At 36.3% G+C, this 12,804-nt stretch overlaps 1 protein-coding gene across 13 annotated transcripts in view; it reads left to right on the top strand.

Moving 5' to 3' along the window:
• Positions 1-10,566, top strand: part of PICALM (phosphatidylinositol binding clathrin assembly protein) — a 107,840-nt gene extending 97,274 nt beyond the window's left edge. For 12 of the 13 annotated variants that reach the window (XM_007168506.3, XM_007168504.3, XM_007168505.3 and 9 more), the window contains 2 exons: positions 8,401-8,503; positions 9,774-10,566. In XM_007168506.3, the coding sequence (XP_007168568.1) occupies positions 8,401-8,493 (93 nt within the window). In that variant the 3' untranslated portion in view covers positions 8,494-8,503; positions 9,774-10,566. The remainder of the gene's footprint in view (positions 1-8,400; positions 8,504-9,773) is intronic. The other variant, XM_007168497.3, reaches the window with a different exon arrangement.
• The last annotated feature ends 2,238 nt before the right edge of the window (positions 10,567-12,804 follow it).

Raw genomic sequence — 12,804 nt, 5'->3', positions numbered from 1 at the left:
CGTCTCTTTGTACATTGTAAAGTAAATGATAGTTTAAATATAAGTCAAATACCATCAAAATAGAATCTTTTAATCAACTCCCAGTTCTCCAGCTCTTTCCTATTCCTTGAAGTATTTCTTTTGGGAGCCATTACTTACCAAAGGCATAACTTGTAGCTCCTGGTCTCTTGCCTACTTACCATTGAACCAAGTTAATATTCTTGAGAGTACCTCAACCCTCCCACATATATTTATCATATTACCATTAGTGAGGTATTTCAAACAATGTGTTGTGTGTTCTAAATTGTATCTAGATTACTCTTAGTGCTGTGTTAGTGCCTGCTAGCGAGAAAGTAGCTAATACCTTCCACATGGCTGTTAGCTCAGACTTTTTTGTTCTTTAGGAAATGGTCTTCAGTATAACTTTAATCTAATAGACTACACTGTAGTGTTGAAATTATGCCTTCCTATACACTTATTCTGTTCCCATTTTTTGTGCTGGCTTATTCTGTATTTTTTAAGATATTTTAACACAACTATTAGATGCTTAAAGATGGGTATTATATTCTTGTGTTTCATGCCTAACGTTGTAGCTTTTTTTTTTTTTTTTAAATGTTTTACATGAGTGCATCTTTCTAGATGTTTGACTACATGGAAAACACTAGATACCTATGGTTAGTGCTTTTTTTTTCTCTTCTGTGCTTCCTCACACTATTTGATTGCCTGTTACCGGTTACTAATGTGTTTATTAACTTGGGGAGAGTGGGGACTCTTAACGCCCTCTCGCTCATGCTTTGTATAAATCTTACTGGTACTTACTGGTATATAAATTGAAATGTCCATTGCTGGTCAATATTTTATAAACTCATTCTGCGTTGCATTATGCAGCTATTATGTTACTAAGCATGAAGACAGTTAACCTAGTTAGTTTTGCTTTTTTTAAGTTACTGTGACATGAACTAACATTCTCTTAATGAATGTTTATAAGACAGTTTAGATGTTGAAGATTTTTGAGGGGGAGGCTTGTGTTTATTATGTTCTTATCACTTATTTATATGAGAAACTCAAACTGATCCCTTATCTGTTTTTCCAAAGGCAATATGAAAACCATAGTAGAATGTTAGTGTGTTACATTTGGGGATTTAATTTTTAAATAGAGTAGAGTGTTACATTTGGGGGTTTAATTCTTAAAATAAGCATATTAAAAGTTTTACTGTTTTCTTGATTGGTATTGGGGGGCTTTGAGGGTTTTTTTTAACGGAGGATGTGGCTAAAGATGTAAAATGGCTGCTGGGTTTTGTTTGTATCGGCCAAATTTAAGTATGACATCAGTTAAGTGTCTGAAAGGACACAAGGGCTAGTTGTGAGTGCTTTTTACCGATCTAAATGGGGGCACTGTTGGCTTTGGATATTGGAATAATTCAAGTCTTACCCAAAAAAAAAAAAAAAAAGCCTTTTTAATGACTTTCCTGTGTATAAGAACTAATAGCTCTCTTTGCTTTTAGGCTTAGTTTAGTTTCTTTTGTTTGTTTTTTGTTCTTTTTACTTTCTTGGTATGTTAACTGTGGGTGTTGGCAGTGCCTCTCTGTCAGCTGATCTGCCCAGCTGCATTTCTGTGAAGGCCTTTTGCCTTGTCAGCAGTGTGTTGTGCTCATTCGTCCTTGCTTAGTAGAAGATCCCATGAGGGGATTTACTTTGGGAATTGGGATTTAGAACCATAGGTGAGAATGTTTCTGCAGTCCCCTGGGCATACCCAAATCAGTCAAAACAAAAATTCGAGGAGTCCCGTCTGCTTACCATTATTGTTAATAAGACAACATGTACGACCAGGCCTTTTCACTAGATTTTTGCTGAGAACATTTTTTCTAAAAGGTGGAAATCTAATTCTTGTTTTAAACAAAACTTAGAACATATTCATAAAATCTTGGGTGACTGTGAAGTTCTGCAAAATCTTCATGATGAACATCAGTGATTGTGTACAGCACTGTGAATATAGAAAGCACACAGGTGTAACAGACTGTCTAACATTTACTAGAGAAGTCCTTTTTAAAAAATTATTTCTCTACTCTTAAACTTTTTTCTGTACATTAAAATATAGCCATGAATTCTAGCTGAGTTGAGACTGAGATAGCAGAGTTTAGAGAGAAAGCAAAGCACCAGCCTTGGAATCAGCAGATCTGCTTTCGAGTCTGTCATTAGTGTCCTGGGGCTGCTGTAACAAAGTGTACCACAAACTCGATTTCTTAAAACAACAGGAATTCAATCTCTCACAGTTCTGGAGACTTAAAGTCCGAAAACAAGGTGTCAGTAGGGCCATGCTGCTTCTGAATTCTCTAGAGGAGGATCCTTCCTTGCCGCTTCCAGCTTTTGGTAGCCCCAGTCATTCCTTGACTTAGAGCTGCAGCACTTCAGTCTCTGCCTCTTTCATATGGCGTCCTCCTTGTGTCTCTGTCTTCACATGGCATTTCCCTCTTTTTACAAAGACATCAGTCATTGGACTAGGGCCCACCCTAATGACCGCGTCGTAACTTGATTACAACTGCAGAGACCCTATTTCCAAATAAGGTCACATTCATAAATACATTCATAGGGGTCAGGACTTCAACATATCTTTTTAGGGGATACAGTTCAACAGACTCTCAGCTCGACTCCTCACTAACCAGGTGTTTCAGAGAAAGTTGTCTATGTAACTTCGATGAGCCTCAGTTTCTTTATCTATAGAATGGTGATTTTTACCTTGTGTACTTTATAAGTTTGTTGAACAGTCCAAATGAAAATATTTGTAACTGACTTAAGAATGTGGATGTTTATGTTTTTTTTATTGATGATTATAAGGAACCTTTTTTGTCTTTAGAAGAAAATGTTACAAGGTTGCCCTATTTTCAGAAATTGTTTCTATTCCATGAGGCGTCCCTATTCCCAACTTCTGATTTATAATAATACAGTTTATATTTCTTCCCATGTGTTACAAATTATCTTTATTGTAAATATAATAATTCATAGTTCATTATTTTGAAACCTTAATCATGACTCACTATTATCTGATGACATCAGATAAACTCACAGAGAGCCACAGGCTAGGGTGGTCACTGGGGTGTGGGGATGGGGCAGGCTGGTTGAGCACGGTCTGCATTAGGGCCTGAATCATCCACGTGAGGTGTAGACGCTGGACATTGTTTACAGGAACCCAACACACCGCTCTTGAGGACTCTATCAGCAGCACCTGAATTGGCTCAGCATTTGTGGAGGTGGTGTTACCCTAAAGTACCAAGCTTTATTTTATAATAATTAAAATTTTTATTTGGTCCAATTTAATACAGTTTATAAGTCTCTTTTTGTGGGGAGGGGCAGACCTCTTTTGAAAATGTCTAAGTCTAAGGAACTCTGTCTTAGACGTTTTTAGTGGAAGCCCAATAGATAAATCAGGTAAAAGCAGGTAGCCTCAAGCTCATAGATGGAACACAGTTTGGAAATTTTTTTTAACCAAACCAAAGTGCCATATTTTCAATAAACAGCAAATAAGTGGTGCATTGTAGGCACATGTAATTATTATTTTGTCTCCTTATGTACCAGTTGACATAAACCTTACAGCTTTTCATTTTCTTTATTTTTCAAGGGGTAAGAGTCTAATATGAATGAGCAGTGAACATTTTATTCAGATAAGCTGAGCCAGTTTTCATGATTTCCATCCATCAAATGGAACTTTAAACAGACTTCTCTTACCCTTGCAAATAATTCTGATATACAGAAATGTTGTTCATTTTTGGCTTAGGTCAGTTAATAGTATTTCCTCCCATGAGTTTAGGAAATCTTTTGATCTATTTCCCTGTCTCCAATTTGGTCTTCTTTAACTCTTTGTCGGTTTAGGTTGCCATAATTCTAAGGAGATGACTTAGATGCCATTTTGGAATAATGTCACTCCTATGTTAATAGTTTTAAGTTATGTGGACTCTAGCAGTAGAGAGGTTTAGAAACAACATACATTCTTAGGTCACTGTCTGGTGTCCCTAAGACAAGATGAAGTAGTGCTTTGAAGGTGACAGGAGTAAGGTTGGCGTAACTTTGTGATGTTATTGATGGGCAGAAGCCCAAGATGGATTGTGTTAAGCATAAACGCAAGAAGCAGTTATCAAAAGGCACTAGACTCAGCGTACAGGACAGGCCCTCTACCTTATGCAGTAGAGAAAGAAGTCCTCTCTTTTAGCCATACTTTACAGAGGCAGCTGAGAATAGCATTATCTTTAGTATAAAATTTTGGAATGCAGCACTATATGTTTATATCCCTATGCATCTGGATTCAGTGGTCTGGCCATGGTCTAACATTATTCAAAAACAACATACCTTTCTGTGCTCAGTTTTATATCTGACATCTCTGTGAAATCATATTAAGTAGGGCTTGAGGTTTCTAAAATGTTTCCATTGCACAGCAATACCAGGAAAATATTCTTTAAGCATGTACCCTCAGTGTATTTATATTTATATATCCCTATAACAGTATGTTATGTACATTAAATAACATGTAAAAATAGACATTTTAAAAGGGTAAAAATTAATAGGGAAGTTCTAATACTTCTAATATCCCACTTTGGTGACCATTTTTATACAGAGCTTGTTTTATCACCAAAAAACATTTTAATTTAGCATGTTATAGAATGCTTATAATATGTGTAAGTCACTGCTAGTTGCTGAACAAGAGACAGGGAGAATATGTTTCTTACATCTGAGGAGCCTAAAGGTGAGTATAAAATGGAAGCACAAGTGACTGGTTGATGGTAAAATAAGAACTCTTATAAGAGCAACACAGACAAGACAGAGTGGGTCCTATTATGTAAGACTAGATGAGCATTTGATTGTAGGTGGTAAGGAAGGTTGAACTAATATTTGAGTGACTAACATATGCCAGGGTGCTTTTTGTATATTTTAATCCTCAAGAGAGCCATTAACGGGGATGTGGGTATTGGGTCTTGATATTCTTAACCTCATTTTACAAAAGAGCCAGGATTAGATTCCTTTCCATCTTTCCATAAAATTGTGCTCTCTCATCCCAGGCAAAGGAAATATACCCATTTTTTCCTAAGATGTTAACTTTGCTTCTTCAACAAAGACAAAATGAGTCTTTCCAGCATTGCTATTTGCTATCCAGGCTTTTGAATTCAAACTCAAATGTAAAGATGTGGCAAAGGTGCTTCTTCTCTAAGAATTTTAAGCACAGCCAAGTTTGTCCTTAAATACCCAGTCTTTTACTCTCCCATAAGCTTTCAATTGCACTAGGTTCACTTTCTGAGACTGATGCTGTTTTCCTGTTCTAACATGAAATTTTCTTTCTTTGGTGTTGAATGGGAGTAGAATGAAGGAGTAACCATTTTTATTTTATGATCTTTTAGTGTACTGATAGAATTCTTTTTAAAAAATTCCTTTATTCTCCGTATGTTTGCTTTTTTATAAAGTTAACTTATGATTTCTGTACTCTCGTCTTTACTATACTAAACACACACTACAGCCAAAAAAAAATCTTTGCTCTGGAGATAAAAACAAAGATTTTTGGTAACATTAGATTTTTTTTTTTTTTTTCTATTTCAACCTTTTTTTTTTTAAAGGTTGATTAGAGTGGCGGGAGGGGGTGAAGGAATGTCAACTGAGGGTTGCCATCATCAATTACTTGTACATTTTAGAATTTTTATTTATATGCGACTCTTCTTTCACTGCTTCTCAGTATTTCATTTTCCTATAAAATGAGAAGACTTTAAGTATGTCTGTATTAGACTAGTGAGACTGACTGCTTTGTTTAAATGGCATATTTAGTTGTGAGATAGGTCAATTTAATTTGAACAAACTGATAGCTGTACTAATTTTTAAGCTCTGTGGGAATTTTGGTATAGAGAATGTTACTTGAAATAAATGAGTGAAAGTCTTTTTCTTTTGTTTGGTGTGTGTGTGTGTGTGTGTTTGTGTGTTGGCATATTTGTAGTACAATTTTACTGAAATGGTCAGGTACAATTTGTCTTATGCTGGCTTGTAAAATATGGTGATTTTGTAATTAATGATGGTCATTGGATTTTTTCTTTTTTTAAATTCCTTATCCTCCAGTACATAGCAACCCTGCGTGTTCTTTAATCTACTCCCAAGAATTACAAGTAAAGGAGGGTTAACGTGACTTTCTCAGGCTCTTTAAATCCTGCTGCCTCTCACCTACCAGGATCCTGTTGCTCCTTTGTGTACTTTGTTCTTCCTTCTTTCCTTGAGCATTAACTGGGCCATTGCAGTATATTTCCGTTCCTTCTGCTTCCTTATTTACTCGCTGAGCTGACTGCCTTCTCACCAGTACATGATGTGCCTATGCTTCGGTACAGGTGCCAGGAAGGGGTGGGACCAGCTGGTGAAGGGCTGCTCCATGGCTCAGTCCTTGGCACTCTCTGCAGTCAGCCAGTCCATTCTGGGCCAAGGTTTCGTCTGCTTGAAATGGGTGTTGATGATACGAAACTTACTGCAGGGATATTAAGTCTTGTTTTCTCATGTTTTAGTTTAGCTACATGTTTTTTATAGGTAGAAGACATATGTATGTGTTTATTTTGCCAATTTAACAGAATAGTAGAAGTATTAGTTAGAAACTAGCACTTTTTCCCTCAAGAAAAATTGATCCTCTTCAACATTGTTTTTAAACCTCCGGGACTTTTCTCCAGCAGTATGCACACATATGGAAAAGAACAGAATTATGGTGTTCCCTTTGACCATATTCTTCAGGGGCATTTTCCTCTGAGACTGTCAGGTCTTCAGACTGCTGCCCTCATGAAAATTTGATTTAAGAAGATGTGTTAGTGTGGGGCTCTCATGGGAGACTGTTGATTTTGGATGGTTATCTATCTGCAGTAAGCAGGGGGTTTTTGTTGTTGTTTTTTAACTTCAAATGAAAAAACCTGTTTTGGAGAAAAACCCAGTTAATCTTAAACTCCCTCCGGCTCAGGGATCACTTTACTTAAAATCATTTCGCTTCTGAATGGTCATCCTGGTTGGTCTGAAAGGTGAGGAGGAAGTGTCTTTCTAATTAAGTTGCACCTTATTCTGTCTCTGCACGGATGATACTTGAATCTCCAAACCCAGACCTGCTGTCCTGTCCTCCCATCTGTAACTGCTTGTGTAATTCCATCAACTTTTCCATTGTCTCTTCCCATTGTCTTTGAACATTTATTTCTGAGAACAAGGTGTGGATTAAGAAAATGACTCAACCACTAATATAACTGAAGATGATTTCTAAACCTGTAAATGAATCTTGGCATCCAAAATAACAAATTGCATATACGTGGGGTGTAATATTTGTTGGAAACTCATTGGCTCTTCATTCTCTATAGTGCTTTTCTTAAGAAAATAAAAAGGTAGAAATGAGATCACTTTGACCCAGCAAAGACAGATTTTGAGCCTTGAAATCCTTTATAGGAATTCAAATGTTGAGGTATGAATTGAAACTATTTCTACTTAGTCTTAACTTTGATTTAATGCTCAGTTGAACATTCCTGTGCTTGCATGCCTCTGCAATCTGATGCAGGAGGAGTAGGAAAAAATTAAAAGTTTGTTCCAAACTAAAATGGCTCATATTTGGTTTAACATACTTTTAAAGTAGGCTCGGTGAAGGAGATACATATATGAAGTCAACATCTTGGTACTTTAGGGATACTAAAGATATGTTATGGAGTTCAGCAGTCTACTTGCCTTACTGTATATTCAAATTAAACAACAGGAGCAAATTCCAAGAATCAAGTGAATGTATTCTAACAGGAAGCTGAACCAAACATCTTAAGTATTCCATATATTCAGGGCAGTATGCGGGTAGTTGGACCAGATAACCTCTAAGCTCCTTCTACCTCCCAGAGTAGAAGCATCAGCTGTGGCATGTCCAGATAAACAGGCAGGAGACAACTCCATGTCAAAAAAGTGTGAACACTGAGAACAGGACTTTCCACCTCTTATGAGGAAGGAAGGAAAGGGTATTGCAGCTAGATGTGTTGGGTGTGGACTGAGGTCAGGTTGGACACACCGTTTGACAGACAGCCTGGACACAGGAAGCCATCTTCTGTGTCTCACAGTTAGGCTGTGGTTCCCGTCTTCCCCTCTCCCACACACACATGCAATAACAGTCTTAACCATGGGTCAGCTTATTTCGACCTTTTCGGGTAAAAGACTTTATTCCTTTGGAATTCAGAAACAAGAATTTGTTTTCTGAAAAACACATGCCATTGGATACCCTTTAACTTGATGTGTGACTGAAACTTTTGTTTTAATAATTCCACCTTCTGCAAGGGCTGCCATTATATTTATTAAAGATGACAAAACAAAAACCACTTCTTCTTTCATTACATTTCCTGCTTTCATGTTCTGTCATTCTGAGATCTTTTTTTCTCCCCCTCTCTCTGTCTTCTTTTCCCCCAGCTGTCGGCAGCATCCAGCCCCTCCAGTCCCAGTCCTCACAGAGCTTCAGGAAAGGACCCTTTTGCAGAGCTCTCTTTGGAGGATTTCTTATAAATCACTTTAGGTATTGCTGCTTGTTGGGGGAGATGGGGACTTAAATATCAATACTTTTTAAAATTACCAAACATTAAGCACAATTTACTCTTCTCCTTTGTTTCTTTAAAGGACTCTAGGTTCCCTCTCTTCCTCCTCCTCCTCTGTTCTTTAGGTGAAGAATAGATCAAGACAGGGCATAAGGACAAAGAACTTTTGGAAAATATCTTTAACATTATTAGAAGATGTGAAACCAAAGGACCGTCTCACATATGTACACATAAGCATCCACTGTGCACAACAGATGGATGAGCTCAAACACCACCCGTTAAAAACTGGGTGTTTTATTCAGTCTTAAAAGATTTATAGAGAACAACACAATTTTACGCACTGGATTCAAGCTTTATTAGGAGCATCTTGGATTCAATGGCCAGGATTCATTGTGAAGAATCCATTTTAACAATTTCTTTAAAGGGTTATATTTTTATGTATGCCTTTTTTATCTTAAAACAGTAGTATTTTCCAAAAAAACAGCTTATATATATTTTTAAATTAAAGGCAAGTGAATACTTAGTGCCCTTTTTGATAGAAAGATTCTGCTTTTGATCCACACTGCCTCTTTTCCTGGAAGACAATGTCATTTGTTCTTCTTGATGCCGTAGCCCCCAGTGTAGATACACCTTCTGGATCTTTGAGAGTGTACTCTTCTGATTTGACAACAGTTTATTAGCACATCTATTTCAGTAATGTCTTTGGATGAGCAGTTTAAAGGATAAAGATATCATGAGTGAAGAAATATCTGAGTGACTAGTTGACACCCTATTGAAAAGTATTCTTTTGTAGATCTTTCCGATTTTGATTTATATTAGAAAAGAAATTTTTAGTAAACATAATATTACTGTTCCCTTAATTATCTCTGATTTTATTATAATATTTGGAAATAATATTTCAAATTTTGCTTGTTGCCTAAATGAGATTTTTATGTGGAATATTTGTGTTCATGGAGAGATTTTCTGAACTTGTCATGGAAAAATCATTCGTTCATCTTCTTTCTTCCCATACCCCTTGGTTTTTAGTAATTAGAAAGATATTTGGAAGTTCCTGTAATTATGCTTCAAATACTGAATTCTGGCTCACGATAAGCTGATAATACTAACTTCGTTTTGTAATCAGGGTTTGTGATAAGCATGCCATGAACACTTCAGGCAAGTTGAATAGTAAGAGACACAAAGCATTTTTACTTATGAGAAGATATTCTACAATGCAGTGAATTAACTTACACTCTTTTTTTTCCCCCCCAGATACAGTTTATGTAACTAGATGGAAGAGAATGGAATTATTCCAAAAAGACAAGTGCTCAAGCAGCAAATACTTACTTCCAGCAAAATCCAAACTGCTGTCTCTTAAACTCTCATTAGAATGCTACAGTAACCCAATGAAGGCCCATGAAGGAAATTGGGACTAGTCTATAGGAGAACGTATCAATACAGTTTATAAAGCCAAGAATTGCCATGAATTCAGACTGTCTTTTTGGTGACTAATTCTTCAGTTCTTTCATCTCCTATTAATACCCATAATCAGTAACCTACCAAGAAAAGCCCTTATTTGGAAAGAGTGAAATTTGTATTTGGAAAAGCTGCCTGGAGAGAAGAGCTGTGTCCTTTACTGTAATGCAACAGGACTCTTTTGGGGGGATCAAATCATAATTCTTAATTATACAGTATCTTTCTTTTCTCCAGTCCTCACAGATACAGAAACAGTAACTAAAATTAACTTTTCTTTTAAAAAATTATATATTCAGTTTGCAGTAGACATTCCTTAAGTATTTGTATTTATTTATGATTATCAATTTACGTAACATTAATATTGTATCAAACCTCCTTATGAAAATGAGTATGGATGTACACAGTATGTTTGATTTTTATCCATAAGAATGAATCTGATTCAGAATGCTTTTCAGCTGACATACAGAGCACTAAATATTTTAAGGCAAGTCCATAGGTCTGAATCGCTTAAGAATTCTCAGTTTCTATGGGATTTAGGGAAGCATTATAAATGCATTAATCCTTATAGTCAATTCTGTGCCTAGGATTTTGCAAGGGAACAGTTCACAGAACTGGGAAAAGCACTACATTTTAAATTCAGCATTAGTGCATTGGGAAGGAACTTTACTGCTTTGTGCTTGGCATGTCATTATTTTCCATTTGACATTAGGGCCTTTCCAAAATGAATGTGAGGAATTGCTTTCACTTCAAGACTTTCCTTCTTTTCAGTAAAACTCTAGGAGGTGTTAATGGGGGGGAGGGGAGGGGACAAAATCCTTGAACCTTTTATTTGGCTCATGCCATGTTATGATCATGTACCTTTTAAAAAAGGGGAAATAGTATCTTTAAAGTTAATGTCTAGCCAAGAGTTTAGTTAACGAAGAATTAAGCTGCACTGTTGATCGGTGCTTTGTGTAAATACATCTTAACATTTGGGTTGAGAGGGGCCTTAAGAAGGACAGTTTGTTGTAGGAAAGCAATTCTGTACATGAGTTAAGCATACTTGTTGCATTGTCTCTGCAGATTCTATTTTTGTTTACAATATTAAAATGTATGTTAGCAAAAATGGGTGGATTTTCAAATAAAATGCAGCTTCCACAAAACTTTTGTTATGGTATTCTGGTCTGAGGCACATTTACTTTTTTCCTCTTTTCTTTATCATTGGTATTATTATTTTTTTGCTAATAAAAGTATACCCAAGTGATTATATTTGATGATTTAATAAAATGTAAAATTTATTTCTCTTTTAACTTAACTTCCACAAAGCTTGATCTTGGTACTTTTGTTACCTTCTAGACACTGATAAACTGAACTGCTTATTAAAACTGTTCATTTTTGTCTTTTGATCAGATGCCTTCGGTCAGGTAAGTTTAAGGGAGAAAATGCTTTGAATTTGACATATTGATGCATGTGATTATGTCTGCCAAAGAAACCTCTGACTGTATCGTGTTTTATGTTGAATAGTAAGTAGGATTCAGAGTACATGATAGAGGGACTAAAAGCTTTGCATTGATAAATGTCTGCATACTATTTGCCATGGTTGGAAAAAATAGTCTTTAACCAATATACCTTGTTAATTTTACCACTTTTTAAGTTTCACTGTTATTAAACCATTTTCATACAGACTGGAAAATGTACTTTTGTAAGTTAACTTCCTTAACATCATCACAGATTTTGATTTGTCTCTCCTGGTGATGTTTGAGTGGATGTTATATTTGAGGTCTATGGCTTGTTCCTTTTATACTACATTTTTTTTTTTTCAACATATTCAAGTTTGTGAAATCCTTCATAAACATTTCCATCTTATTGTTCAAACTTTTGGGCTTGTTGGATTAGTATTATCCACATTTTACCCATTTTACAGATTGGAATAAGGAACTTGCTCAGGTTGACAAGCTAACAGACATTGGAGTCAGGTCTTTGTTTCATGGTCCATTGTTCTGTCTGTGCATAAACTGAAAAAGGGAATTATTTCCCTCTGTGGTCTAGCCTGATGACCACTCTCTATTCTCAGATGGTCTTCTCCTATGAAGCATACTTCCCACCTCCTGCTCTGATGCCCAGACATCATTGACAGGGAAAAACACAAAACACATGAGCATGTTAACTTTAATCAAAATGTAACAAGTGAAGTAAGTCAGCTGTTGAATACATTAAAAAATACATAACTAAATCAGGTTATAAACCTGTGTATGCCCCCACCGTCTTACTACCCAGCTAACAAGTTGGTAGTGGCTGCAGAAAGAGATTAAGATTGTTAGCAGAGGGCAGCGAACCCATCCCAGATCATTTGCAAAATTTTTTCTTTTAACATCTCATTATTATTGTTCATTGTATTTTTAAGATATACTTTTCTTAACCATTGACTGTGAGAGTCCATATTTAGGAAGAGGCCTTATGTTAGAGCAGGAATCTTTTACTTCTCCACGAGCCAACAAAACATTACCCCTGGAAAGCAGGACTTTATGGGATAAGTTTCTCCTTGAACTAAAGTAATTCCAAGGCTCTTCTCCTGTTTATTGTCACTAATAAACATGTTTCCAAATTCTTGAGAATTCGGAGTACTGATGTAAATGCTTATTCTCCAGCACTCCATGGAGAAAAACAGAATCTGTCTCTTCCGGGGAAGGTGGTTCCTGTGTGTTCAGCAGTGGCTAGCTCACAGTGTATGGAAAGGCCACAGCATTCGGCCAGGTGAACTTCATCTGTCTTATCCTCGAGAAAAGATGGCTCCACAGCTTCCATCAGTGGCCTTTGCATCTAGCTTAGATCTTTGTTCTGTCACATT

This window comes from Balaenoptera acutorostrata, chromosome 9, assembly GCF_949987535.1.
Source record: "Balaenoptera acutorostrata chromosome 9, mBalAcu1.1, whole genome shotgun sequence".
NCBI lineage: Eukaryota > Metazoa > Chordata > Mammalia > Artiodactyla > Balaenopteridae > Balaenoptera > Balaenoptera acutorostrata.
This window is presented reverse-complemented; position numbering and strand designations above follow the sequence as displayed.